General features: G+C 40.0%; 1 protein-coding gene across 2 annotated transcripts in view; it reads left to right on the top strand.

The window, feature by feature from the left end:
- The first annotated feature begins 1,079 nt into the window (after positions 1–1,079).
- The window catches only part of arhgef12a (Rho guanine nucleotide exchange factor (GEF) 12a), a 36,659-nt gene continuing 11,557 nt past the window's right edge, over positions 1,080–26,181 (top strand). Inside the window, exons 1-10 of one of the 2 annotated variants that reach the window (XM_077565939.1) lie at positions 1,080–2,270; positions 16,480–16,500; positions 17,601–17,692; positions 19,733–19,798; positions 22,788–22,886; positions 24,198–24,247; positions 24,419–24,476; positions 24,554–24,723; positions 24,838–24,957; positions 26,039–26,143. In XM_077565939.1, coding sequence (XP_077422065.1) covers positions 2,239–2,270; positions 16,480–16,500; positions 17,601–17,692; positions 19,733–19,798; positions 22,788–22,886; positions 24,198–24,247; positions 24,419–24,476; positions 24,554–24,723; positions 24,838–24,957; positions 26,039–26,143 — 813 coding nt within the window. In that variant the 5' untranslated portion in view covers positions 1,080–2,238. The remainder of the gene's footprint in view (positions 2,271–16,479; positions 16,501–17,600; positions 17,693–19,732; positions 19,799–22,787; positions 22,887–24,197; positions 24,248–24,418; positions 24,477–24,553; positions 24,724–24,837; positions 24,958–26,038; positions 26,144–26,181) is intronic. The other variant, XM_077565940.1, reaches the window with a different exon arrangement.

The following is a 26,181-nucleotide window of genomic DNA, read 5'->3' as shown; positions in this document are numbered from 1 at the left end:
ACTGATGAGTGTACTTAAAGTGTCTAGTGAATGTACAGTAAACCTGTTGTTTTATACCTAATTTTAATGCATTTTTATTGGTAAAGTAACATTTCATTCCATTGCTTTCAGCACAAGTCTGTTTTACTTTGCTGCCACGTTACCAAATGCCAGGTGAGCAGCAGCATTGTTGATATAAGTAAAAAGCAAAAAAGTTAAACTGGTGTGTGCCTTACATTTAGGACTGTGTTATCATTTTTGATTCCCTACTGTAAATCCCACAGCACCAGTGAGGAAATTCCCTAAATGAACGCCGAAACTAGTATCTTGTTTACATGAATCAAGTGTAAATTTGTGTTTTGGTTCATTTCTACAGTTAATTGCTCAGCATTTCCTTGGTGGTGGAAGTGTCTTATGTCCACCAGATGGTGCTACAGGTCAGCATAATGATGTGACAAGTGACATGGATCCCACAAAACAGTAGTGCATTGTTTTTGTTCTTTATACAAAATGCAACGTTTCTATGACGCTTTTGGCTACGTGAGGAAACTCCACATAGTGTTTAATAATAGAAAAATACATTCTGATTACATATTGGAAATTAAATTGTATAATGCTCATTGTTCTGAGATACAAATAATTCAATAACCTTAATAATAATTCTTCAGGTTTATATGGTGCTGCTTTCTCTTTTACAGCCAACCCCAGTATGGTTACCTTTCAATTGTAAGACATAATAAGAGATACCCAAAAAGCAACAATACACTCATCAGCAACAGTATCAATTTCATGAAAAATAAATAAAATAAAACAGCCTTTGGTTGACATTTGATCAGGTATACCTAAATGACGTTGACTGGTGGTGAATAAGTCGTTGAAATTTGCATTTTTTAAGTAAATAGTAATGAGTTGAGTTTAATATTTATTTAAATGTAATAGGATTTTTATAAAGTCTTAGCGTTTATATGTAGTGTACCATGTATGTGATGTAATGAAAAAATAAAATGGCGTTGCAATTATTGTTGTTAACTTTATTCGCATTCGTTTTTCAAAATGCATTTCGAAAGCCAGGCAGGATGCTGTTGGAGTTTTCCCATCTCCCGACGGAAGTGGTTGGTGGAAGTTAGGAATCGCGGCGGTTAGCATGCTAACAGGCTAGGGCGTTGCTACCGGCACACATTGGCATTTTCTCCCTTACATTCCTTCAAGTTTTTTATTCTCGTACAAATGACGCCGAGCATTGGAAGAAAAAGTCGCGAGCGTCCCTGAAAGTTTTAACGCCCCTTCAGGTTGTTTTTTTGTTGTTGTTGACGGCTAGTCGCTGGCGGCAGACTGCTTGCTACTTTCTGTCCCGTTAGCCTGGCCACCTAGCCTAGCCTGATTTCCATCCACGGGAATTGTGCTGAGTGACTCCGTTCTGGAAACATGGAGTCAAGGAGCGTCGAGCGGTGCTAACACACACATTCGCTCGGTTTCTCTTTTTGCTTTTCGAAGGGACTTTTTCGAAAGACGTGGACGCAGGAAAATACTACTGGACACCTATGCAGTATTTTTTCCACTCTTTGGGATCCGGACTTTGTTTAGTTTGCAGTGGAAACAAGAGCACACGACGCAAAGTTTTTTTCTCCTCCCAATTGAGCTCATCTGTTTTGTTAGCTGGAAGCTACAAAGACTAAACTCTCCTTTCCTTTGAAGATTGCCGCACACCCAAGCGTATAAAGTGTATATATTTTTATTTTGCTCGTTTGTTTTAAACATTACGGTATCGAATCGGGCAGGAGATACCGAACCGCAAAGTGCCGACTGGAGGAATCTGTGGGATCTCCAAGGGACGAAACGTCCCTCTTCGAGGCCGAGCAGGGGTGGTGGCAGGCGGATTGCATTGCCACGGTGTCCGTAAGGTTGGAGTATCCGAAAACTGGGATGTGAATACGAGGGTTCACCGCATGCAACTGGGGCCAGCAGTGTTATTTTTTCACCGAGGGGAAGGATATAATCTCTTTACCCAGGCCGTGATTCATTTTTAGGGTCTCTCTGCACCATTTTAATCCAGCGTGCTCTGACCCCCTCCATACATTGAGGATATTTGCCATCTGCATCTCTGCTTGCATCTTTCTTTTTTATATTTATTTTAAGAATTTTTTTTTTAAGGCAAATTGTCACGAATGCCAGAAAAGGACGCTCCACCAAGTCGCCTCATCACACTCTGGAAAATGTTAATCGGATATAATTCCCTGCAAATCTAGAACCGGAAGCCCAATGAGTGACACACAGTCCAGCTTCACTGACAGGTACAGTATATCACCGATTATGCGCTACATTCTGTTATAATGTAAAGCGGAAGCGCTCCGATTTGTTAGGATTTCGTTGAGATAACTTGCGACAGTCCTAATGTCTTTATTATCTGTACACAACAGGTAGTATTTGAAATTGTCAGGTACATGCTAACACTGTCATACAAATAAAAAACAACAACAAATATAAGGTTTATTAATGCTTCACATTAATACTGAACTAAGCCTACTTTAGGGAGATTATTGTTTCTTTGTCATTTTGTACTGAGGAACCAGGTTAGAGACACATCCCGTTTTTGGCACTCTGCTACTGTCAAGTTGGAATCATTTCTATATGCAATTCTATTGTTGTTATTAACACGTGTCCTCTTTGCCGTCAGTGCTAAGCTTCTTTGTTGCATCACCACCCAAAAAAGAAAGAAAAGCAAACCCATATATTACCTTGAAGATGGGATATGTTGTACATGTATGTGAGCTCACTAGTCTGTGCCTGCCTAACTCGAGTACGGTTGCAACGGGTAATTGAATAATTAGATTAGTATTATTTTTAAAGGTCCAATTAAAATCTCTGCCTTGAAGCTTCGCATGGATTATTTTTTACTTTGCAAGGTGACTCCTTTTAAAGCCACACACAATCAAAGTCACAGATATTACAGTAGAGCATGAGGATAGCAACCCCCAAGTGGACAAAAATAACCTGCACGTCACATGAATGTTACTGTGTTTAATATAGCAAAAGCACTTAGAGGTGCAACGACTATGCAAACATTATTTTTTTTTTTTACAATCGATTCATATTTTAGATACCTTTTAAAATACATTTTTTTGTCTAATTCTAACAATTGTAGCTTTTCAACAATAAATATTGTTTGATTTCTGTTGTCCTCCATGATAGCTGTCTATATTTTTGTTGATTCAAATTTAAATAATTTGCTTTTACTTCAAGATTTTTGCCTATTTTCTCAACATGCTACAGACCAAACCAGTAACTTAATCTGTTTTTGAATGAAGGGATGGGAATTGAAACTTGTTGATCAAATTTGTTGATTGATCGACATTCATTTCCTTCATCCATTACTCGATTAATAACTTGGGTAATCGTTCTGAACACTTAAACCTAACAATATTTGATAGCTGCAGCCCTAGTCAAGTCAAAAGTAACAGCATTAAGGACCACTTATATAACCGATTAAGAAAATAGATGGATGGATAACAAAAAGAACATTTCTGATCACCATTCCACTTGGCTACTGCTCTCTGACAGGCGCGGTACTGTACTTAATCACTACTCACCACCATAATCGATGCATGAACGTGATGCTGGCTAAAATGAAGTCTGGTGAGATGTGCTGACACCTTGCAACGTTCTTCTGTTGTTGCTTTCAGCATTTAGGATGTGTTATTACGAAGAAAGTGTAGCCACTTTTGGAGACGCTTTGATTTGTCCAATGTTGCTCACTGATAAGACGTATGCGCCTCCAAGTAAATTACTCCATTGTGGCAATGTGCTGACTAATAACTGTGCCATGCAATCTAATTACCAAGGAGCTACATCCGATCTTGATGGAAACACTGCTGATGTTAGCACGGGTAATGGAGTTCTCTCCCGGCAAAGTACTACTTGTCCTAAAAGAGACTCCGCCTGGCTAGGTAACGCCACGATTACCTCTTTAAGCCTTTAACACTTACCTTCTTCTGCACCCATTAAAACGATCTTTGGATTTAAACGGAACCTCATAATCATCTTATTGGAGGAATCAGTCGAGAGCTTGGACGCCAACCGTCACGTTCATTGGGTCAACAGTAAATAAATCCGCCTGTTAAGTGTTTTTTCCCCCCGGTTTAATCCATTCGGATACTCGAGAGTCATTACATGAAGTAATTCCTGCGTGGTTTCCTACTCCTGAAAAGGTTTTTTCTCTGTTGCGTTGTGACCGGCCTTCCTACCTGAATCCCACATACCTGTGAGGAAAGCAGGCCAACACCCTGGAACGTGCTTGCTTGAGTTCAGGACAGAAGCCAGCTCCAGTTGTAGCGTCATGGTGAGGATATACAGGCAAGGGTTTAAAGCCCCATTATGCTTGGCACCCATCCCCCATTTGTAACGATGACAGCAGTGGTTAGCACCCACTTTCGTTGTGTGTGTGTGTTTTTTTTAGTTGCGCTACCACAACACTATGTGGCCATAATGAAACCTACTGGAGCACAGTTGCTACGATGATTAAAGTGTTAAGAACATGTGTTTTGGAACATTGCAATGAGAAGGTTTGTGTGGAAAGTACAGCGGAACCTTTGATTACAGTACAAACACCGATTGACCTGCGTTTCACCCATAATTTGTTGTTTGCCTCCTGATTGTATGATAGAAATTGAAATAATTGCTTCCAAAGTCACACTGTCTTCTTAAAATCTTGTATTAAATGTACAGGCAATCTAACTAACTGCTGTACTGGTAATAATGAGAAAAATAGATAAAATGCTCATTCTGAAAATAGCTGATCATAAATTGTGGTCTATCTCCCAACATGAACACAAAAATAATGCATGTAAAAAAAAATATATATATTTTTTTAAATACAACTTCACTTTTTGTCCCTTTTAAATTTTGCTCCAGAGATCAAATTTCAGTTTCAAAGAGAAATATATGTGCTTTTAATGTAACTAAAAAGAACTGTGCCTTGGATTCAATTAGAGTATCTCCAAATATGAATGCATATCAATTAAAATGGTGGTTCTCATTTATTTATTTTTTAATGTAATTTGGATGTGCCCAATATTGCATTCCACGCTGTTAGTCTGTGCAGCTTTAGATCTTAAACTTACCTGTATTTCCTATTTTTAAATGTCCATCCTCGTAAACTAAACCACAATGTAAGTAAACAGCATTTCAAAACACTTGTTTGTTTGTTGGTGGGTTGCTCCAATAAGACCTCCAATATAATAAGCGCTTTCCAAAATGGGGGTTCTGTTTTGGAAAACACTTATTAGAAGTTTATCCCCTTTCCCTCCTCTCTTAAAAACAAAAACTGTTGTTTGCTGGCTGGCCCGGTCCATATTGCTTCAAATAGCAGGAATTCACTAAGGTAAAAATTGTTGCGGGCTAAAAAAGTTGTGGAGGCAACTGCTATTTTGAATGAAAAAAAAACAACAACCTCACCCTAATTATGTTAAAATTCTATTACATAATTAAAATTCTAAATATTGTTAATTGCTTAAATGTCACTCAAGGTCCTTCAAAAGTGGTCACACTGAAAACTCTCCAATAGCAAAGAATGACCCAAAATCAATCCAAGAAAGGATTCAAGACTGCCCATCCTGTGCTTTTTCATTTCTTATTTATGCCTCATTGATGACATAGCCATAGTGTACCGAGCACCCTGGACAGAGATGCTTGTTCAAACAAACAACCAATCAGTGACCAAGCCAGTGCTGCGTTGTTTAAATTTGGGGACACTCACCAACGGAGCAAAACTATTTCCTCACTGCACTACCCATTATATGAATAGATAATGAGATACTTTATTCATTCATTTTACACAAAAAAATGAAATGTAGTCTGTCTCCACAATGAAAACAATAATAATGGGAAAAGGGGCCAATAATACACATGCAAGATGTTGACTACAGTACAGGAGTTGAGGGAATGTGATATTAGCATTTCGCCTTATAGCATGGAACTAAAAAAAGATTTTCTCAGTCAGAAGTGCGTGTCTCTAAAGCTAGTATGTCACTGAGCGGCGGCGAATGCTCACGGACGTAGCGGATTTGGGGTTTTCGTCAGGGTTCGTAAAAGGTTGCAAAGATGTTCACAGTTTTTTTTTACTTGTTGCAAACAGTTGTTGCAAAGAAATTAGGTGACCGTGAACATCTTTATAACCAATTATTACCAACCCTGATGAAAACAACAGTCGAAATGGCAGAAAGTAGCTGCTGAACATGAACCTGTTGAATTTTCCCCTGCTACATATGATCTCTGGTACAAATTTGTTTACAGATGGGTCCCCCCCCCTTCCCCACACTATTTTGACATAAAAATGGTTGCTTTGTTTGCAAACGGTGCATTACTCTCTCTCCCCTTGTATTTTCTATTTCTCTATACACACTACTCAATGCTAGGAGTGTTGACGGGTGCATATTTGTTAGGAACAGGACCCAACCCTAAACCTCCTGAGCAAGAGAGCATTTTGATGTCAAAATAGTTGCAGATGAGAAAATGAAGCAACGTTCTTCCCAAACAAATAAATGCAAAGCAGGGTTTAAGCAGACTTACTGGCTTATTTATGCAGCGTGAGCTAAAGGTAAACTGACATCTGTAATGGATGTGTAGTGTTTTCTCCACTCAGTTTTTTCTGTTGCGTTCAAATTGTTTGAATATTTAATCAGTCTGAAATTAAGGTTGGTCGTGGCACGGTGCATGTGATATGTTTTGCATTTTTTGTTTTTGCTGTGCTGGCCATGCTGGGAGTGTGTATGTAACATCAATCGGGGATAGACCGCCAGCCTGTGGGTCAGTTTTGTGAGCCACTAGTTCTTTGTCACAAAGTTTTGCTGATCTCCACACTTTTTTTTCCCACCCCGCCACCCGCCTGCCCTGAGGCCCTCCCGGAAAGTGGTGCCGGTGACATCACTAAAAGTAAACAATAGCATTCAGTGAGAGCAGGCTAGCTTTAGTCTATATACTCCTCATAGGTTCCTGGATGTAGGTCAGATACTAAATTATGTGGGCAAGGGCATTTTGATAGACGTGGTAATATTGGTGATCTGTGTGTATTTCTCAAACAATTAGAACCTGAGCTGTTCTTAACTGTTGTTTGCTTGTTATGACTACAGACATAATACATTCAGCCTACTTGTGACAATTTAAAAATAAGCACTGTGAGTACTCATCGGTTGGAATGTCAGCATGCTGACTCGTGGTTCATTTGTCTCTCCGGCCTTCCTAATTATTGTCTATTTTCATATTTTTAGTATTTATTATTGTTGTAGTTCATTTTTCTGTGTTGTCTGGCCAAACATCCAAATACTAAGATCACATAGTTTACATGCAACTCATCAAAGCCAAGACAGCAAATGCTGGATGAAGAAGGGATAACTAGAATCATGGCACACCAAAAATTCGTAACATGCTTGCTTGAATCGTTATATTATAAGAGTGGCTTGGGAAGACACGGCTTGAGGGGTTGCATATTTATGTTTTTATTTATTTTAATCACAGGTACTATACATGCACAAACAATTGATAAAGGTTTGTTTCCCTGTCTATTTTTAAATTCAAGACATACTGTATGTGTTGTACTGGTGAACAAAATGAACAGGGAGAGTAGCCTCATTCAACTCGGCTTAAAACAAAACACCGATGTTACTTCAGATGAAACATGGGGTTAGTATATGCAACGAAATCAACAGAGGCCTCTGAATTGAACCCTGTGGAACACCGTGTGTTCCGTTATATATGTGAATTCATATTTTACATACTCATCCAACCACTTTTTTTTTTGTGCTTATCATAGCATGAAGGGATTACTATAATAAAGAAATCACACGATGTACCATTACAACAGCCACAAGTCGACAACTGAGCGCACCAAATTCCCTGCAGCACAGATGAGCCAAGCAATGTATTATGATCACCTGCAACCAATGATGGCCAAGCAGGGCGTATCATCATGAATCATTTGAGTCGGGTGTGTGTCTTGACCTCCATCAAAGCTCTGAGACTGACTCACGAACTCTTGGGGTTTGATCAAACCCAGGTTAAGAACCACTGCTTTAGAAGTAGCTGTTCTATCACTTGATCTTCTCCACACAACTGTTTGGCATCCATTTGATTTGTTTTGTTTGTCCATTCGGGACATTTGTTATCAGGCCACACAGATAAATTGAGAAATGTAATTTTATTATTATTATTTTTGTTGCAGCAGCGCATATACTGTGCATCCCCGGTCACTAATATATATAGCATGGGGAGTATATGCCAGCACGTCATGTCCTTTTATATATTCTGCTAAATACCAGCCCTGTCAAATTCACTGCATCGTTTTATAATTGCATTTTATGGTTGTAATAAACGCAAACTCAATTTAGGTAGCTATCTTTCTGCTATGGTAGCGTTTCATTCAAGGGCACTCTGGAGGTATTACATTGTTATGCTTACTCTGCACCTGAAAGTATTTGATGCCATGCTATTGATTTGCTTTTTTGAATGTTTTAGGAAACATCAACTTCTCTATTTGACTCATTTTTCTAGTGGTGATGCTGGACATTGGGTGGAGTTAAATGCTTTTAGCTGGTGCTTTTATGTGCCGGGGGGCCTATCCCATAGCATTATGATTCTGATGCTTGTGGACACTGTCTACAGTCCTGCCCCTCTAGCCAGGCCAAGGGAGCTTGAGGGCCACACATTACTCTCACTCCACTAAAAGACAAAATCATTACAACAGAGAAAAGGAGGACAAGGAATGAAAGTTGGAAGTGTTTTGTCACCGTAAATGAGGCCAGTGTCATTTAGCATAATTTGGAATGGAGCTGGAAAAAAGAAGACGGTTTTGTAAATCATAATAAATATAACAAAAGTGTTTTTTTTGTGTACAGTGTAGGTTAGAATTCTCAGTATACGCTCGTGTGCTTCATTTTGGCTCAGCGGAGTCAAATTTTGCACTGAATGACTGTGATTTATGGTTTCACGTTGGGACTCCTTTCCAGTCCGTTTTTAGCATCCACCACAGCACAGTCTCAGATTCAATAATATCTGCTTTTCTAAAATGTTAGGACTGGAGTCCGTCTCAGAATGGAACATTTTCAGCAAGGAATCTTTCTACACAGATTTGAAATGGATTTCAATGGGTTTTGATGACATTTGATAGTCAAGACCTGGATTCCCTGGGCGACTTTTCAGGGGAAATTACATACTGTATGCAGATGTCCTGCAATTTTAGTACGATATGCCTGATAATTCTAACCCTTTTGTGTGTCCAGTTCAATACTGGTATGACTAGGCTGGGCGAATATTACGTTTTAACAATTAAGTAGTGGCAGCTTCCGTAGTTCAAAGCATGTCTTTGCCTAAGTGCCCTGTTGCGCAAACAAGATCGCTGGGAACAAGAGAGGGGCAAGTTTATAAATATAGAGTCATCCATCTATCTATCCAATTTAGCCACTTTCCTGACCCCCGTGCACAGCTATTTTTTTTTTAAGCGATTAGTGCCTGGAATTCTTGCAACATTAGCGGAATTATTTTCACATTACTTTACGTCAGGCTTCCCCAATCTTGGTCATCGAGGGATGGAGTCTTGCAGGTTTTAGATGATTCTGTCCTCCAACACACCTGATCCTAAAATTTAGGATCACGATCAGGTTTCTGCAGAGCTTGCTGATGAGCTGATGGTATAAATCAGGTGTGTTTGGAGGACGGAAACGTTTGAAACCTCTGTGGTTGGCTTTCACTTTGCAGAACAGGGCAGTTGAGTACTTGCTGGAATGAGACGAGTGTTTCAAAGCAGCCTCTGGATGACATACCCCATCTCCAAACGCCCTTCTCTCTGCCAGCAGAAGTTATGTGCAGAGGGAAACGGAGCAGCAACCTCCCACTGCACTGCGATTAACCTTGCACTGCTGCTTTCTGCTGATTCAGGGCTAAGCAGCCACTTTAAAACGCTGCTGCACTTTGTCAAAGAGCACCAACATTAGGACACGGGTTCTGTCGCTGACTTGGATTTATTCAGTATTGAAGATTTTGCCAGCCTCCATGTTTTCCCATAGGCAATCCCGCAACTATAAGTACCCCGTTATTGAGTCAAAATTTTCCAACTGCAATTTGTCAACTCAAACTTTTGCTTTGATGATGCACAAGAATAAACACGGCTCCCGTGCAAGTATTATTATTGCTGACTAAATTTGTTTGGGAGCAGTATCTTTCTTTCGTAATATTTTTGGCGATCGTTTCGTTGTTACATCCTGGTAGTCCAAATCGTTTTGTGAGGAAACGGCTATGGTGAAAAAAAGGTGAATTATTATATAGTGAATAAATAAGAAGAAATGTGAATATTTTCTTTGTTACATCCTGATAGTCCAAATCGTTTTGTGAGGAAACGGCTATAGTGAAAAAAAGGTGTATTGTTATATAGTGAATAAATAAGAAGAAATGTGAGTACTTTCTTTGCAAGTCAATTTACTGTGTATGCCCCTAAATGTTGTGCTTGCATCCCTAAAATTTTAAGTTGGGGCGCGCCTCCTAGTAAAAAAGTAAGTCGGGAGCCCTGTAAATGCACATCCCTAGTACGTGATGTCATGCGCAATTGCAGTTGAATTTTAGAGGGGTCTTTTCCCTGGAATTTTTGGTTGAAGTCCGGCTTGTTTGAACAATTTTTTAGGTTGTACCGTATTACGACATGCCTTTCTGACCATTTAATACATCTGTCAGATCTGTGGTTGAGGGTGTCTTTTTCTTGCTAAACACCCATGCACTACTTGTGACAGATGAATAGAACACATTTCAAGTGAAAGTGAGAAGAACTAAAATTACTTATGCTATGCTCGGATTTGTTTACATGCCTTGTCATGCCGGGAACTTTTCCCACTGATCAGAAAAGTCATGCGGGTGTGTATGACCAACTACAGTGTAAACAGTGTTACATGTTGGACTACCTCCTTTCCTTTCTCAGTCCCAGAGGACAGCAGACAGCATAGCGTGAAGAAATGTCTATCCCCCGGCCTTCATGTCAGGAATCCTGATGAGGTTTATTGGGGCAGAAAGGGCACCGTTTTCCCCTGGAGGCTTTAGCTTGAGCTCCAGAGCTATTACTTCTGTTTCTCCCTGCACCAACAACCCTCCGTGTCTGGTTCACTCTTTGCTTTCTTTAAATCTGTGCCCCAGTTAACACATTGATACCTTGGGGCTCTGTTAAAGTCAAGGGCTGTGATTGTCACCAGCCTGTTTGAAATCAGACATGAAACATAACTGCGTCAGTGTTGACAACTCCTTTCTCCTAGGGAGCAAGGGAGGGGAAGGTGACCGTTTCAGTCTGCCTGTGCGTTTGTGCACAATGACACTTTGTGACTCAGGTATACAGATTAGATAACATCTGGTGTGTGCCGTCTCTGGCAGGCTACAGTCATCGTAACACATGAGATAAAATCAGTCCTGCTGGCTGCATAGAACATCTTTCCAATTTCCTAAGGTTTGATAATCCACTGGTATGACTCAGCCGCCACACAAGCCTTTACTTCCTCGGTTTTCCAGTGAAATTTGCTGCTGTGGAGTGAGTGCAAGGTAATGTGTTCCTCCTCCTGGAATGGACCACTCCTCATTCTGTGCTGTGCTGCCTCAAGGCAGCTCCCAGGATTGTCCAATCCTCTTCTCGCTTTAGGCAGGCCCCACCTCCTTCAGGTTGAACACCACCTGACAGGCTTTGCTGGTCTGGTCCACACAACTGCAGCAATACAGTTTAGTTTGACAATATAGTGGATTTGTCTCCTGTCCAGGGCCAAGCAAGCATTTGAGCTTTGCTCTTTTAAAGCAATTATGCAAAATTTGGTGCTTCAGAGCTGTAACAGAAGACACTGCATTTCTGTATCCTGCTTGGCCTTTGCTGAAAACCTAAAGAAGCACGACGGGTGTCGTCAATGTACAGTGCCGAACTTCACACCCATGTCCCAGAATTGCGTAATTCCATCTGTTATGGCTGTGGTACGGAAAACTGATAATAGGTTAACTTACGCCCAATTCACACCGTGTGCGTGAGCTGTCCGTAAATCTGCACCCGCCAGACCACAAGATCACGGGGTTTCAGCTGGAGAGTTGAATTTACGCAATAACAACAGTGTATATAGAGTCCTATTGGTAAAAATAGCCACACTGGTGTCACATCGATATGCTTTTGGACATTATTTCTGGGACTTCTACCTCTTCTTATTTTGTCATGTTTATTCTGAGCTTGTTTCTTGTCTTTTAAATGTCCGACGAATGTCATGCTATGTAGTTAGCTAGCTTCCCTACCCACAAAAAATTTATTTTGAAATATACCGGATTTACTATGATACTGAGGCTCAACTTCCTGTCTTGTGTAATTTCTTCATCTTCATGAAAATCCGCATGCGGCGTCCGGAAAAAAATAGAACACTTGCGGAAACCTTCCGCAGCGCCGCATCACTTTTGCATCGCATACGCACCTGCAGCTGGTGTGAATTTACACACAGACTCGAATGCTTTTTATTCCTTGCGGCGGCCGTACGGAAAACGCACCGCGTCCGTGCCGCAGTCAGTGACATGGTGATGAAAAAGGCTGGAAAATTAGGACTCTTATTTGTAATTTAAAGTGGGCTAATGTATATTAATTTAGTTTGTGTACGTTAGACGTGTTAAGCTTTAATTGCGTGTGCGTTTCCCTTTAAAAACAGGAACCTGCAGGGCTTCCCCTGAATCCTGCCTCTGTTCATCTACTCTTTCATTATTCACCATTTTCCCTTCCTCTTCCTTTTGGGAGACTCTTTCACAAAAATAAGGCTGTTCGTCACCCCCCCCCCCCTCCCCTCACTACTCACGCGCTCTCCCTCGCTTCATACTTTGGTCCAGTCACGGTCTCCCTTGCTGCTGCTGTTGCTGAAGTTGGCCCAGCTCTGGCACAGTTTTCCATCAAAACACGAAACCTCAATGGAGCATTCAAGCCCAGACCCGCTGCAGTACATCAGCACCCCAACCCCCACACCACCTCTCCACTCCCACTCGGCCCTCCCGCTCCGCCCCACCCTTCTCGGACTCTGTCGTCTTTCTCCCACATAGACTTCCTGCACTTTTTCGTGATGCACTCTAGGAAGAGCTGAATTAAATGGCCTGTGGATAACTATTTTCTGAGAGAAAAAAATCTAACTTATGATTTTTATGAATACTACGACTAGTTCTATAATATATCACAATATTTTTGAGACAACACATTGGTGATATTCTCTGTCTTGATGTTTCCTGTCAACACTGCCATCCGTTGAACCTTGTGCTATGTCTGTCGGTCTTTTTCATTCTTCCTGCCTTTATGACATCATCACATCATCGTCCTATCATAGTTTACTAACATACTGTTTGTGTGGTGGGGTTTGTTTACTTTGTTACATTGGATTGATTATGCTAATGCAGTCCAAAGCACATCATTATTTTGGGCTAAATTAGGCCAAACTTTCGTAGGCAAGGCAAACACAGTAGAACAAACTTGATTCCTCCAAGCCCTGTTGATATGATAATTCGTAAACAGATATAAAGCCGTTTTCTCAGTCTATCCCATAGTGTGCCAACAGGCAACTAGATCTCAAATCTAATTTAGATCCCGCCAGTAAGTGTACGTCTTCTCCTGTTCGTTGTCATCCTGTTTCAATCCCCTTGTGAGCGTCTCTGTTCTCATTACTGTGTTCATTAGTGTATTTAAGTCGTTATGAGGAAATGCAACAATGGAGCACTGTTGTCAGCAAGACAGACAATTGACTTATTGCGCAAGCGGTGTGGTTCTCTGCTAGGATATGGGGAATATGGGAATTTTGCTTACAAACTTTGACCAGGTTTTCAATGGAAAATCAAGATGACGTTCCCAATACTGGGAGTCCTCAATATGCAGTGATGCACGTAACAATTTTGGTGTAGTTGTCAAATGAGCACCAGAGGTTGTTGTTGGCTCATTTTGTTCCCAACCCACCAACCTCATGTATGAACTTAAATACTTAAAGCATATCTGTGGAAAGTGGGGCCTACAGCCTAGATTCAGACCGTTCACAGGATCTGCAGCATTTATGAAATCAAAATCAAAATGTCAAGTATATGCTGCTTTTGTTTTTGATGTGCACACATTTCAACAGTGCAAGCAAAGCAGCATTTTGTCTTCAGTGTTGCCAACTTAAAATATATTTTTGCTGTATTTAGTGACTTCTCCAATCATTCTAACAAGTTGCTGGGCAATATGGAGGAACTCTATCACAATATAGGGCATTTTACAGTAGGCCTATATCATGATAACGATATACACCATCTTCATTTTAGTATTTATATCAATCAATACCATAATAATTGTCTTGTAATTGGAAACATGGACAAAGCTGAGCAAATAAAACAAATCGTCGTTAAGCAGATAAATAATAGCCTGCTGCATAATACTACTGTATTTGACTGTCACGTTTCCATTAGCGCTTGCATGCTGAACCAAAACCGGCCTGCTCAGTTTTGCCATCCCTGTTGGCCCACCCTTTGCTTATCCATGTACCACTTCAGTCTGTATTTATTTGCCGTTTTTTCCCCTCATCTCTCCAATTCCGATGTTTCATGGGAGTTGGTTGCTTAAAGCTTAGGGATTTCTTTTCCTCTCTTGACTCTCGCCGAGTCTCTGGAACTTATTACAGACCTAGGCATTTTCATAAACGGGCCATTCAGCTGCCCAGTATGGCTCTGAATGGGACACACTGTCACTGGGAGAAAGAGAGTTAATGGTTGCTCGTTAGTCGTGAGACCTCCCCATTATTAAGACAGAAATGTGTCTTCATCCTCTGTTTTGTTCTGTAATGGTATGTTCTTTAGCAGTTCAACGGTGTTTGCCAAGGGTTCCCTCGTTGATGTAAAAAAATAAAATAAATTATAGCTGTACATAACTTATCAGCAATGTAACTCATATAGTGACCCTAGGTATTAATTTGTCAACTGTGTATAAATTGGGGTAAGGCCTGTATAGTGTATGTGCAAATAATGTCGAACATTTGAAATTTCACAAAAAATACTGCAACTTAAAATAATCAATAAAAAGCATGCCTCTCCAAATGTTGTGTTAATATATTTTTCTTTCACAAAAAAATCACATAATTTGAAAGTTCATGCTTTTGATTGATATTCAATTCATTTTCATTTTATTTGATTTATTTGATATTGATTTATATTTAATTTATCCAAATATGATATCTATGTACACACATACAGTGAGGCTTTTTCTTCACATTACATGACACTTTTTGGTCTTGTATTTAAATTATTTCTCTTTAAGCATTGTAAACTTCAGCTTTACAGATGACACGTATGGACTTGGGTTGGGTATTGTTTGGTTTTATCCGATACCGGTGCCTTCGCTGTACTTTTCAAATGGTTCCGTTTCTTAAACGGTTCTCAAATTGGTACCTAAAAAATACAAAACTGCAAAAATCCTTTTATTTGCCAGGTTAAATTTCACATAATATTATAAATAAAGGTGAAATGGGTCACTGTGATAACTTGGAAGGCCAGAAATAAAAATGTTCCTATCAAAATAGTTTAAAAAATACACCTAACTCTTCAGGTTACTAGAAGTAGCCCATTCTGATTAACAGCTCATGACAACGACATTTAACAAAAATCAACTTTTATACGGACTCCATTAGTCGCCAAGCGTTTTATTAAATTTGAGGTGTTACCTCCCCTGCATGCAAAGTCTACTATACCTGTTGCATGTTACACTCCCAAAGTCATTCTTCATCAGTGAAAAATGAAGCCAAACATTTGACTGTTTTGCTTCGGCATTGTACTATCATTTCAATGTGCTTACGTAGTGCAAGTCACGCAAGTTGACACCGGACGAGCAAGGGGGTGTTACTTAACAATAAAAGTCGGGCACCGAAATGGTCGAGTTTTTTTTCGGTCTGGTTACTACCGCTTAAGTCAGTACTAGTACCGACTTTCATTACCCAACCCTAGTATGCACTGCAGGCACAGCAACACAGTCACCTACGGGCACCACCTGTTATTCTTTCCCTTAAGGGAAGTAAGAGGTTATTGTTGTCTTTGTGTTACGGTGCTTAGTTGTATTTCCAAGTGCAACATTTTTGCATTATGCCTGCAACCATGATGATGCACCCGTGAGATTTGAGAACTGTAATATCAAAATATTATTTTCATTTCTTCCAATGTTTGGTAGTGACAATAAATAATGTCGGCTCTACATCGTTATGCGTCAAACATGGTGTGGATGTTGCCCACACATGCATTTGTGCAAACACAAACAGATAGAGAAGTGATCTGTGAGCCGGAGGACATTTGACCTGGAAAATGCTTTAATCTGCTGCTCAAGAACTGGGATGTTTGATCTGGATTATCATGTTTACCACTATATGGGTCTCAGGGAAAGTATCTTGTTTTGCACCCTCCATCTTGTCATGAACAACTTTGCTTTAATCATTGTGAGATATTATTAATGTCTTCTCTTCTCCCCCACAGGTTTCCCAAGAAAGCAAACAGGTAAGAATCTTATTTTGCCGCAATACAGAACTCCTCTGAGTTTGGACTAAACATGCCCTCCTCTACCCCCACCCAGCTAACGCGCATGCACACACATACACACAGAGTGAGGGACAAAGGAGTCCCTCTTCTAAGTGCGGCCCATCACTGCCTTTCACTGTGAACAGAACAGTGGCCTTTCACATTTGGGGCCGGCATTGGCCACAACAGCCCTACATGGCCTGCCGAGGTCCAAGCCAGTGCGTGGCCTTGTGGCACCTCTTCTTAGGAAAAGTCCTTTCTCTGGCCTTGCTCAGCAGAGCGCCTCCACATCCTCTCTGGCCGTCATATTATACACCATGACACATTTGCTGTGACTCATACATTTTGTCTGTCCTGAAGTGAATAATTGCTGCTTCTGTGTGGCAAATGAATGCCTCTTAAACCGTCTGGCTTGCTGCGTATGCATTGCACGCAAGCTATAATTAACTTTTCATCAATTACCAATATATCCCTCCACTTATACAGCGAAATGATGTCAAACACAACCATTCCAGAATGCTGATTAAACTATTTGTTTGGATTTTGAATCAATATTCAGTCTTGGGAAATATTAGGAATAGGAACACTAAACGATTATAAAACATTTTACGAACTGTAGAGGCAATTTGAAGTAACACTCCGTCACACAAGTGTAATAAGAATTTAATCGCTTTCAAATTCTGAAGTAAAACAACCCAAAACTTTACTTCAATTATAACAAGCTATTAGTATAACTTAATCTGTTCGTTATTTTAAAGGGAATCTGAGAATTTCTCAATGTTGAATGAGCTCCTGTTTCCATGCCAGTGTCATTATTGAGCACAACAATGCTGCCCGCAGCAGTTGTGCCATTATGCCATAGCTGACGTCATGTTGTTATTCAGCCAACTATTGCCTTTGCCGGCTGTAGCCAAGTAGTGTGCACCATTTTTCTGCAATAAACTGGCCAATATATATATATATATATATATATATATATATATATATATATACCATATCACCCAGCCTTAGTCTAAAGTAAATTGTAAACTAATTTATGTGTTCTATTTTGACAATTTTCTGTTTTGTATTTATTTTAGAACCAGCAGCATTCTCAGCAAAGACCACCCCCCGGACAAGAAACCTAAAAGTGACAAAACCTCACTTCCCTCCAATGAGTTTGACCCGACAGGTAATGTCTTACCCACAGGGAAACCCTCTTTTTTTTGTTCAGTTTTTCTTTCCTTCTTAAATTTAATTCTGCCCCTTTTCCCACATCTCGCTTCATCTAACTGCCTTGTTCTTAACGGTGTGTCCCACCTATTTCGCACTCTGTTGTCACACAAAACACAGAGTCTAAAAAAAGTGTGTGCTGATGACAGTTTGTGCAAGGCAGCTGAGATGCTGAAAGGTTGTGTGTGTCCCTAATGCTCTGTGTTGTCTTTGAAAAACTTGACCAGTGTGTTCTGATCTTATCTACTCTTGTTCTGAATGCGTTTTGAAAATAGTCTGTCTCTTTCAAATCGATCAAATTCAACACTGTTACATGGTCACTGTTCTCTTTTAGTTTCTTTATCTATGCAGCTGTTTGCGTCTTTAATGCCTGCTGGGCCCTTGCCGTTTTTCATAAGGTGGTACAACTGTGGCGTCTATGTTTGGGTGGTCTCAGTGCACATTTAAAAATGCGGACAAAGCTTCTAAACCAGTTAAGGCACTTTTGGGGGGTTAAGGAAGATTACAACAAAAAAAAAGAAGTTTGATATGGTAACACTCCATGTGGTTTTTGTCATCCATTTGGGCAGTACGACTCAAGCTTCTGTAATCAAAACGTCCCAAAAAAAAAAAAATCCTCTGCACCGCATGATGGATTACCCCCTGAATGATGCAACAGCACATGAGCAAGTTGTGTTCCCCGGGACGTTCCAAACACTCTCCACTAGGTTCTCTGCCTGTGGGAGGTGACACACACACTAAGCCACGTTTTAGTCAGGCGATTAAAAATGTAGTTGCTACAGTGAAGCAGAAATTTAAGCCCTATCAGATAATGTACTTCTGTTCTGGAGATTTTTTCCAGTCAAAATAAGAATTTAAGTTGCTTTTGAAACCAAGTCATTCAGTAAAACATAAGTTTCAGTAGTTTACCACGGTTTAAAAAAAATCAAGCTTTCAATAACCGGCTTCCAAGCAGGGCACATTCTGCTGCAATATGATTGGCTCATCAGTGATGGCGTACTTTGAGTTACTAGGAATGTTAATATTTATTTTAACTTAACATGCCACATGTTTCTCAATGTTACAGATAGTCTATATTTTGTTTAAAAATAAACTAATGTTCAATGGAAACGATGCAGTTTTTTTTATATGACCAAAAATTTCAATAAAGGACATTTTAGAGATGTAATATGAATATCATGATACCCTGATATTTTTGCTCATGATTATCATACCATCACAATCTATGATCATCCCATGCATAAGTAACATATGTTGTGGTACGCAACAATTTTAATGAATCAATAGAATGTGATAATTTATACAATGTGTATGTATATGTGACACCAAAAAGGCCTACGTGCCAAATGACATGTGTAGTTGTGTACTATCTAATCCAATTTGAAGTCAATCTAATCTTGGAAGAGACAGACAATACTGAAGTCCCTAAAATACAAAACACGAAACAATCTGGAATCTAATGGTTGTGTGATATCAGTGCACTGGCTGCCATGAATTTTGCCACTGCCAAATAATGCAAGTGTACTTCACAGTCTCACAGAGTGGTCTGGCAGCATCTGCAAGCAGCACGCGATTTTTATGATCTTGATTGTATTGGGTTAGATTTTATGGGGCTTTGATTGTAATAGTGGCTTTAATTGAAAAACATCTTTCAGAAGCCTCTTGAAATTCAACCCTTTAGTGTCAGGTTTGTTTTTAGAAAATGATTATAATGCATGAGGCAACATTTGAAGTAATTTTTTTAGATTCTGGATGTGTTTGTTTGCATCTTGTGTATGCTACTGTCCAATGCAACATCAAATCAGCATGTTCACTGCCAGGGACCCAAACCTATGTGTTTATAATTTATATTTTTATATTATTTGTTCCTTCGCCCATGATCGTTTTTCTCCTTCATGATTTTCTATTTCGTGTCTTTCCTTTTCTTTTGTGTTGGTTCGTGTTCTGTGTGTGCGTGTGCGCGCGCCCGCCATGCTGCATGGTTGTTGGCTGTGAGCAGAAGCTCTGGTGGTGCAGAAGAGTGGCAGCAGCAGTGTGCTAGGAGAGGGGAAGCCTGAGTCCTGTGGTAAGGATGCTCTTGCTGGGATGACTGGTGTGACATCTGCAAATGCTCTAACATCTTATTATACATGCTGGTGTTGGACTACCTTTAGATGAAAACAGCGATTTTTGTTATAACTCATTGATCATATGCAAGACTTTTTTTCTTTCAGCATACAGTGATACCTCGAAATCCGAACACGACGACTGTGCAATATAAAAAAAAAAAACAGCAAAGAATTTCAAGAGGAAAATAAAAAAAATGCTGCAAAATTGCACAAAAACTTGACTCACCACCAGCCTGCCTCACTAGAGCGTAGCTGAGTGAGCATCAAAGGATTTGCACATTTCCCTTTTTCTTTAATTTTTGGGTTGAACAACCCCAATTAGAGGAGCGAAAACAGGAGAGCAGAACACCAATACAATACACTGCGGTTTCTACTCTGCGTACTACAATGTTACATATGGTCCATCCATCCATTATCTACGACTTATCCGTTACATATTGTCACTTTTTTTTAAAAATAATAGTCATATATTGACAAAAATATGTCTTTTTTCGCCCTTAACATCTACACATTTCTGAGGTCTGCAGCTTGAATTCCACCCAGCTCATTCGTCATTAAAATTGAGTCATTTCAAAATGGTATGTGCATCACAAAGTGAGCCACTTTTATCTTCATAGGAGATGACTTGAACTCCGTAGATGGTTTTCCATTTAGCTCAGTTTTGCGCAAAAGCACGCTGGTAATGGAAACACTATTTGCGCATTCCCTGTAGTCATGTGACCCCCGCCCGGTCACGGAGGAAAGGAAGTAGAAAGTACTCTCTTTCGTGTCGGTGCTGCCTCCGGACGTTCAATGCACAGCTCATATTTTTGCATGAGAAATAGCCGTTGCCCCGGGAAACAATAATTAAATTTTTTATTTTTTTATAGCAAAACAGCAGGGATCTTTTTTTTTTTTGTTTACCCCCGTGGACTAATATGACTATTTGCACACACTACGCCATTTTTATATATGTTGATGGTAGAGTGTCCAAAGTTTGGAATCATTTCACACTTAAGCAAGGTAAAGTGCAAGGATAGACAATGCTGTCTGTGTACTTTGTTGAAAAAAACATAAGAAAACAAACACGATAAGCACATTGATCACACACGAGTTGTCGATGGCCAGAACTTACGCCGAGTCACTCAACACGTAGACTGGATCACCGATTATCACGTTAACAGCCGGCCAACTCTGCACTTTTTTGCTGGCGCCCATATCACTCACCAGGCTCCACCTTTTTAAGCCATTCACACTCAGTCACAGAAACTACAGTAGAACGTGAGGTTAGCAACCGGTAAGTTATTCAATAGCTGCGTCCAGTTTATATTTTTTCTAATCTTACAAATGATGGCAATTAACTCCTTGTTGTCATTTGTATGTCAGTTGAGCTCATTGCTTATACAGTTGATAACGCTTTTAAAAGGGTGATAATTCGATCCTGGCATGAATTATTTATATGTCTAATATTTGCTTCAGGAAGAATTTTTTTTTTTTTACATCTGAACAAATCATTTGTCGCAGATTGCATTTGACAATTTTAAGGTTCCACTGCCCTGAACCCTGATCCCCCCCAACCCACCCCCTGAGCTCCTTCTTTTATGATGCATAGGCTTGAGTGTGCTCCCATCAGTTTCAAATGCCAGCTTATCCCCTAGAGTACATGTTTCTTGCGTTTCAGCAAAAGGTGCCAATAACAGATCAGTTAAGACCTCTGAATAATGTATTATCTTAGATGGATTAGCCTGTGCATTGCTCATTGACCATGTCAGCACTCCCCACTTGTCAGGGTTTTATAAAGCCTGACCTAAAACACCCAGTTCAGCATGAACGCAAGCACAAGATCACCATTTAGAGGTAAATTCACACCAGCTCTTTAGCCCATATGGCTTAATCATTTTGACACCTCTTCTTTCTCCTTCCCCCCCCCCCTACCTTTGCCCCCTCAACCCTGTCAAGAGCTGTGTCGATTCTTCCCCCCCCCCCCCCCCCCCACAGCCTGGGGCTTTTTGCTTCCCCAAACCTCTCGACATCTCTTAGCCCCATTCCTTCCACTCACCAACCCCCACCCCACCACTGTCCTTATTGATCCGTTCACCTCAGTGGTTGATGCGCCAATGGTCAAAAATCTCAGCCACAACAGGAAACTAGTTCAAAGGTCACGCTCTATACTATACACTGGGTCACTTTTGAATAATCTACTTTCTAAGATAAGATATTTGTTCAAAATCCGCTTTTTATCTCGATGTTGGTCCTTATACAATTCTTTACATTGTCTCACCTTTCTGTGTGTTTTGTCCGGTCCAATCCAGTTATCACACAAACGTTAGATAAGCACTAATTTCTTTTAGCCATGCTAATGAAACCATGCGTTAAGAACCCGAGAAGAACCGTTTCCCCCTTTAGGCTGTGAGAAAACAAGCAGCAATGTCTGGATCGCAAGATCACTTTCAGGCATCCTCCAAAACAAACTCATGGCAAAAGGCATTTGCATCCGAATGATAATAATGATAATTTAACATTTTTACTGGTTTGTTTTTATGTAGCTGAGTTTAAACAATTTCCTGTCTTATCATAAAGACATTATGCAGCTGTTCTTTTCTATATACAAAACATACTATAGTAGATCCTCCATAATTGAACACAGTGTGTCAGACTGGTTGACTTCCAATTTGTATGTGCTGGTGAGTTCAGACTGTTAAAATCATAAAACCTTTATTATTTACAAGCAAAATGTTAAATGTATTATTTACACAACTAAGCTGAAGTTATATGTGATCACAAATGACAAGTATAATGACAGCTGCTCCTTTTACTTTATAAAATAACGTAGAGGAAGAAAGTGAATTACTAGCATGTCAAATGTGTGCGAAATGGGAAGCTAGAACAGAATGTTTTGCCATTTGAGTAAGACTTGATTTCTTTTCTTTCTTTTTTTTCTATTTTGTGTCTCTGTCTCACTTGCAGGTCTGGTCCAGCGATGTGTCATCATCCAGAAAGACGAAAATGGCTTTGGGCTCACAGTCAGTGGGGACAATCCGGTGTTTGTGCAGCTTGTCAAAGAAGGTGACAGGAGACTCGCAACGATTCTCATTATTTAGTTACAATAACTGCCGCAGGGAACGTCGTGGCCGCCGCCGCCTCTGACACTCTTGACGCGCCGTTGAAGCTGCGGATTGTCTGTGTTTCCTGAGTTGCTACATATAAGCGGCATTATCAGGTGCAGTCTTCCTAATGGTGGCCTTTGCCAGGATATGCGGTCACTGGCAGTGTGTTGCCGTCTGCGGGGGACGATGTGTATTGTTATCAGGTCACAGAGAGAGGACTGTCATCGCTCTCTTTGTTTGACTGCTCTTTGCTTTCTGAATGAACACTTAAATAAGGCTGCGCCGATTTGATGTACTGTACATTAGATGTTTTACAGACTAGTTGACTAGTCAATTTTTCAACTTAACTACTCCACAATAGTTGCTTACTTGGCTTGAGGAGGAGGTTGAGCCACTTGCAGCAACAAATGAGTGTGCTAAATAAATAAAAAAGTCACCTACTTGATTTAAAATGTCTTCTAATAACGCTATCCAAGTGGAGGGAGAGCAGGGAATTATTCCACCGCACACGAAGAGGTCCGTTTATTTGCAAATACCGTAAATTCCCATCATGCAGAACACGCTGCTGCAGTAGCCCAGGATGCGTTTCCGTATGGCCAAGTTGTGAAAAGATTACCTGGCTGTCGCACAGACGAGCAGACCAGGTGAAAGGATTTTTTTTCTTTCTTCCCCCTGGCTGGAATTACCATCATGCGACAGCTGGCGGGTCTGCACCCAGCTCACGCTCATACGCTTTGTGTTCTAAAGTGTAGGTTCTGCATGAATTCAATGTATGAATGCTCCCAGTGTCGGTGAATATAGATTCATGCAAAGCAGTCTCTCGTGATTTTTTTCTTTTTATACTACTACAAATTTTTCATTGACGTCATCAGCAACTAAGTTGACGTCGACTTGACTTTAGTTTCATTTAGTGTTGACTTAAAAAAAAATCTGTAGATACAAGTCAAGTGTAGTTCATTCTTAAAGTGAAACAAGTCAATGTTCCTACCTCTAAGATTAGCTGTCTCATGCGAGTCATGAGAAGTAAAACTGTTTCAGTTTTGACAGAAACTGTAATAAACCTGTCTCATACAGTACCTAAATCCTTTGCTTTGGGGCGGAGCTGTAAAACAAGTCCTTCTTGAACGATAACAACTGTTGTGATACACAAATAGCCGCTTTGATCTGTCAGAGTAGTATTTTGATAAGTGTACCACCTAAACCAATTTGTTTTCCTTTTCTTTATTTCTATGTTTTGTTTTTTTAATGCTCTGATCACTGTGTTTGTCAGATGGTGCTGCAATGCGGGCAGGCGTTCAGACAGGAGACAGGATCATCAAGGTAGTGTTATTTTGCAACAGTTTTTTCCCCCTTTTACTGCTAAATCCAAATGTCTAAACAGGCTGTAGTCTGCCACCTTCTGGCCAGTCATTGTTTTTACCCAGATTTGAATGTTTTGTTTAGAAAAAGGTTTGTGTGATTAGTGTACGCAATGCTGCTGATGTGTTTCAGGTTAATGGAACCCTCGTTACACATTCAAACCACATTGCAGTGGTGAAGCTTATCAAGTGTAAGTTGCTTTTCAACAAATTGTACTAATAGACAGTATTTAAACTTGGTGTAATATTGAATTTCCACCTATTCTAGCGGGCTCCTATGTGGCCCTCACAGTATTGGGTCGCCCTCCGGGGCTTGCCCAGATCCCCCTGTCTGAAGCCGAGTCTGAAATGCTGGGCGTTACCATTTCCTCCCCAAACTCGCCTGCAGCAGAACGCCCGTACAGTCCTCATGACCGGCTCGCCTCCACACCTCAATGGGTGCTTATGAATGACTTACCATGTTTTATGGACATACAAAATGAGATCTAGAATTCTAAGGGGCTTCTATTGCTTGCAGTGTGTTGTTTGAACTCTACATCCTTTGCTTTCCAGGCGATGAAGGAAGAGTACGGCAGAAACCCCTCCCCCAAACTACTGAAAGACAACCAGGAAGCTAAGAAACACATTCCGCAGCTGCAGGGTCAGCTCTTCAAGGCCACTGGCGCAACGCAGGTAGGACTGATCATACCTGCAAACAAACAGTCAGGTATCAAGAGATTCGACTTTACAGCAACATCCGTGAGATCTTTGTGCGAGTCAGTGTAGAGCATTTAGACTCCAGACAAACGTTAATCCTAATCTTATTTGAGGATTAGGCTTCTGTGGAAAGCCACTCTATTGTGCCCGTACCATCTTTATCTACCGTAGTACTTAATGTCATCGCTAGGGGGTTGGTTACTGGCCTGAGTGCCTTTTTTATCATCATAATAATAATATAAAAATACATATTATTATATACTGTATATGTTTTGTTTGTTTTTTTCCAAATTAAGTAATGACCTGAGGCTTGTGTATTCACTCTCATGCCACCTCTGGCGGGCACCTTTGGTGCCATCCGGTTTCTTTTGACTCCATTAAACAATCAAACAACAAAAATAAATTTTAAAACCACTACCTGATTGGACTGCTCAATTACAAATAAAATATTCATCACGATTCATTTGGTAATAATTGAAATCACAATTAAGACAATCATTTGGAGTTTAGTTTTTAAAAAATAAAGAAAAAAAACATATAAAAAATATTAAGACAAATAATTGTCTTTGAAACTCTATCATTACCCCAGTACCCTTTGGACCAAACAAACTTTATTAAATTAGGAATTTAAAAAAATAATAAAGTTACAAATATATAAATTCCAACAACTCAAAATTAGTATGAATAATCTTTTATTTTTGTTTATGATTATGCCGATTTTGTAATTGCTAAGCGTAATAATTGAACTTGTAATTGAATTTCAATTAAATTCACAGTCCTACCACCTGAGAATTTTTCTTTTTGAGTTGTTTTTTTTGTAGCATTCATTTATTCATGTTAACCTATCACACAGTAGCACAGTCCATTATTTGATCAATTTGAGCAAATATGGTTTGTTACTCGCTGTGTGTTGTTGTCTACGTTGTTGCGGTTAAATTATTGTCACTATTTTTATTATATTAAATATTAAGCATTTTTGAAGACTTTTCCTTATGTATGCTGTCGTGATGTACAGTATTCAATTTATTCACAAATGAATGTCTTTGTGGTCATATAGGAGGCTGCTCCAGGTGGAGATGCAGATGATGGTAGCATGTTTGAGACTGAGCACACTTTCGCAGCGGGAGACCAAAGTGCTGACTTGTCGTGGAGCAGCACACCTGTAAGTTGGTACACAAAAAACAACAAGTGTCTTTGAAA

Source organism: Vanacampus margaritifer, chromosome 5 (assembly GCF_051991255.1).
Source record: "Vanacampus margaritifer isolate UIUO_Vmar chromosome 5, RoL_Vmar_1.0, whole genome shotgun sequence".
NCBI lineage: Eukaryota > Metazoa > Chordata > Actinopteri > Syngnathiformes > Syngnathidae > Vanacampus > Vanacampus margaritifer.
Note: the sequence above shows the minus strand (reverse complement) of the source record. Positions and strands in the feature narration are given on the sequence as shown.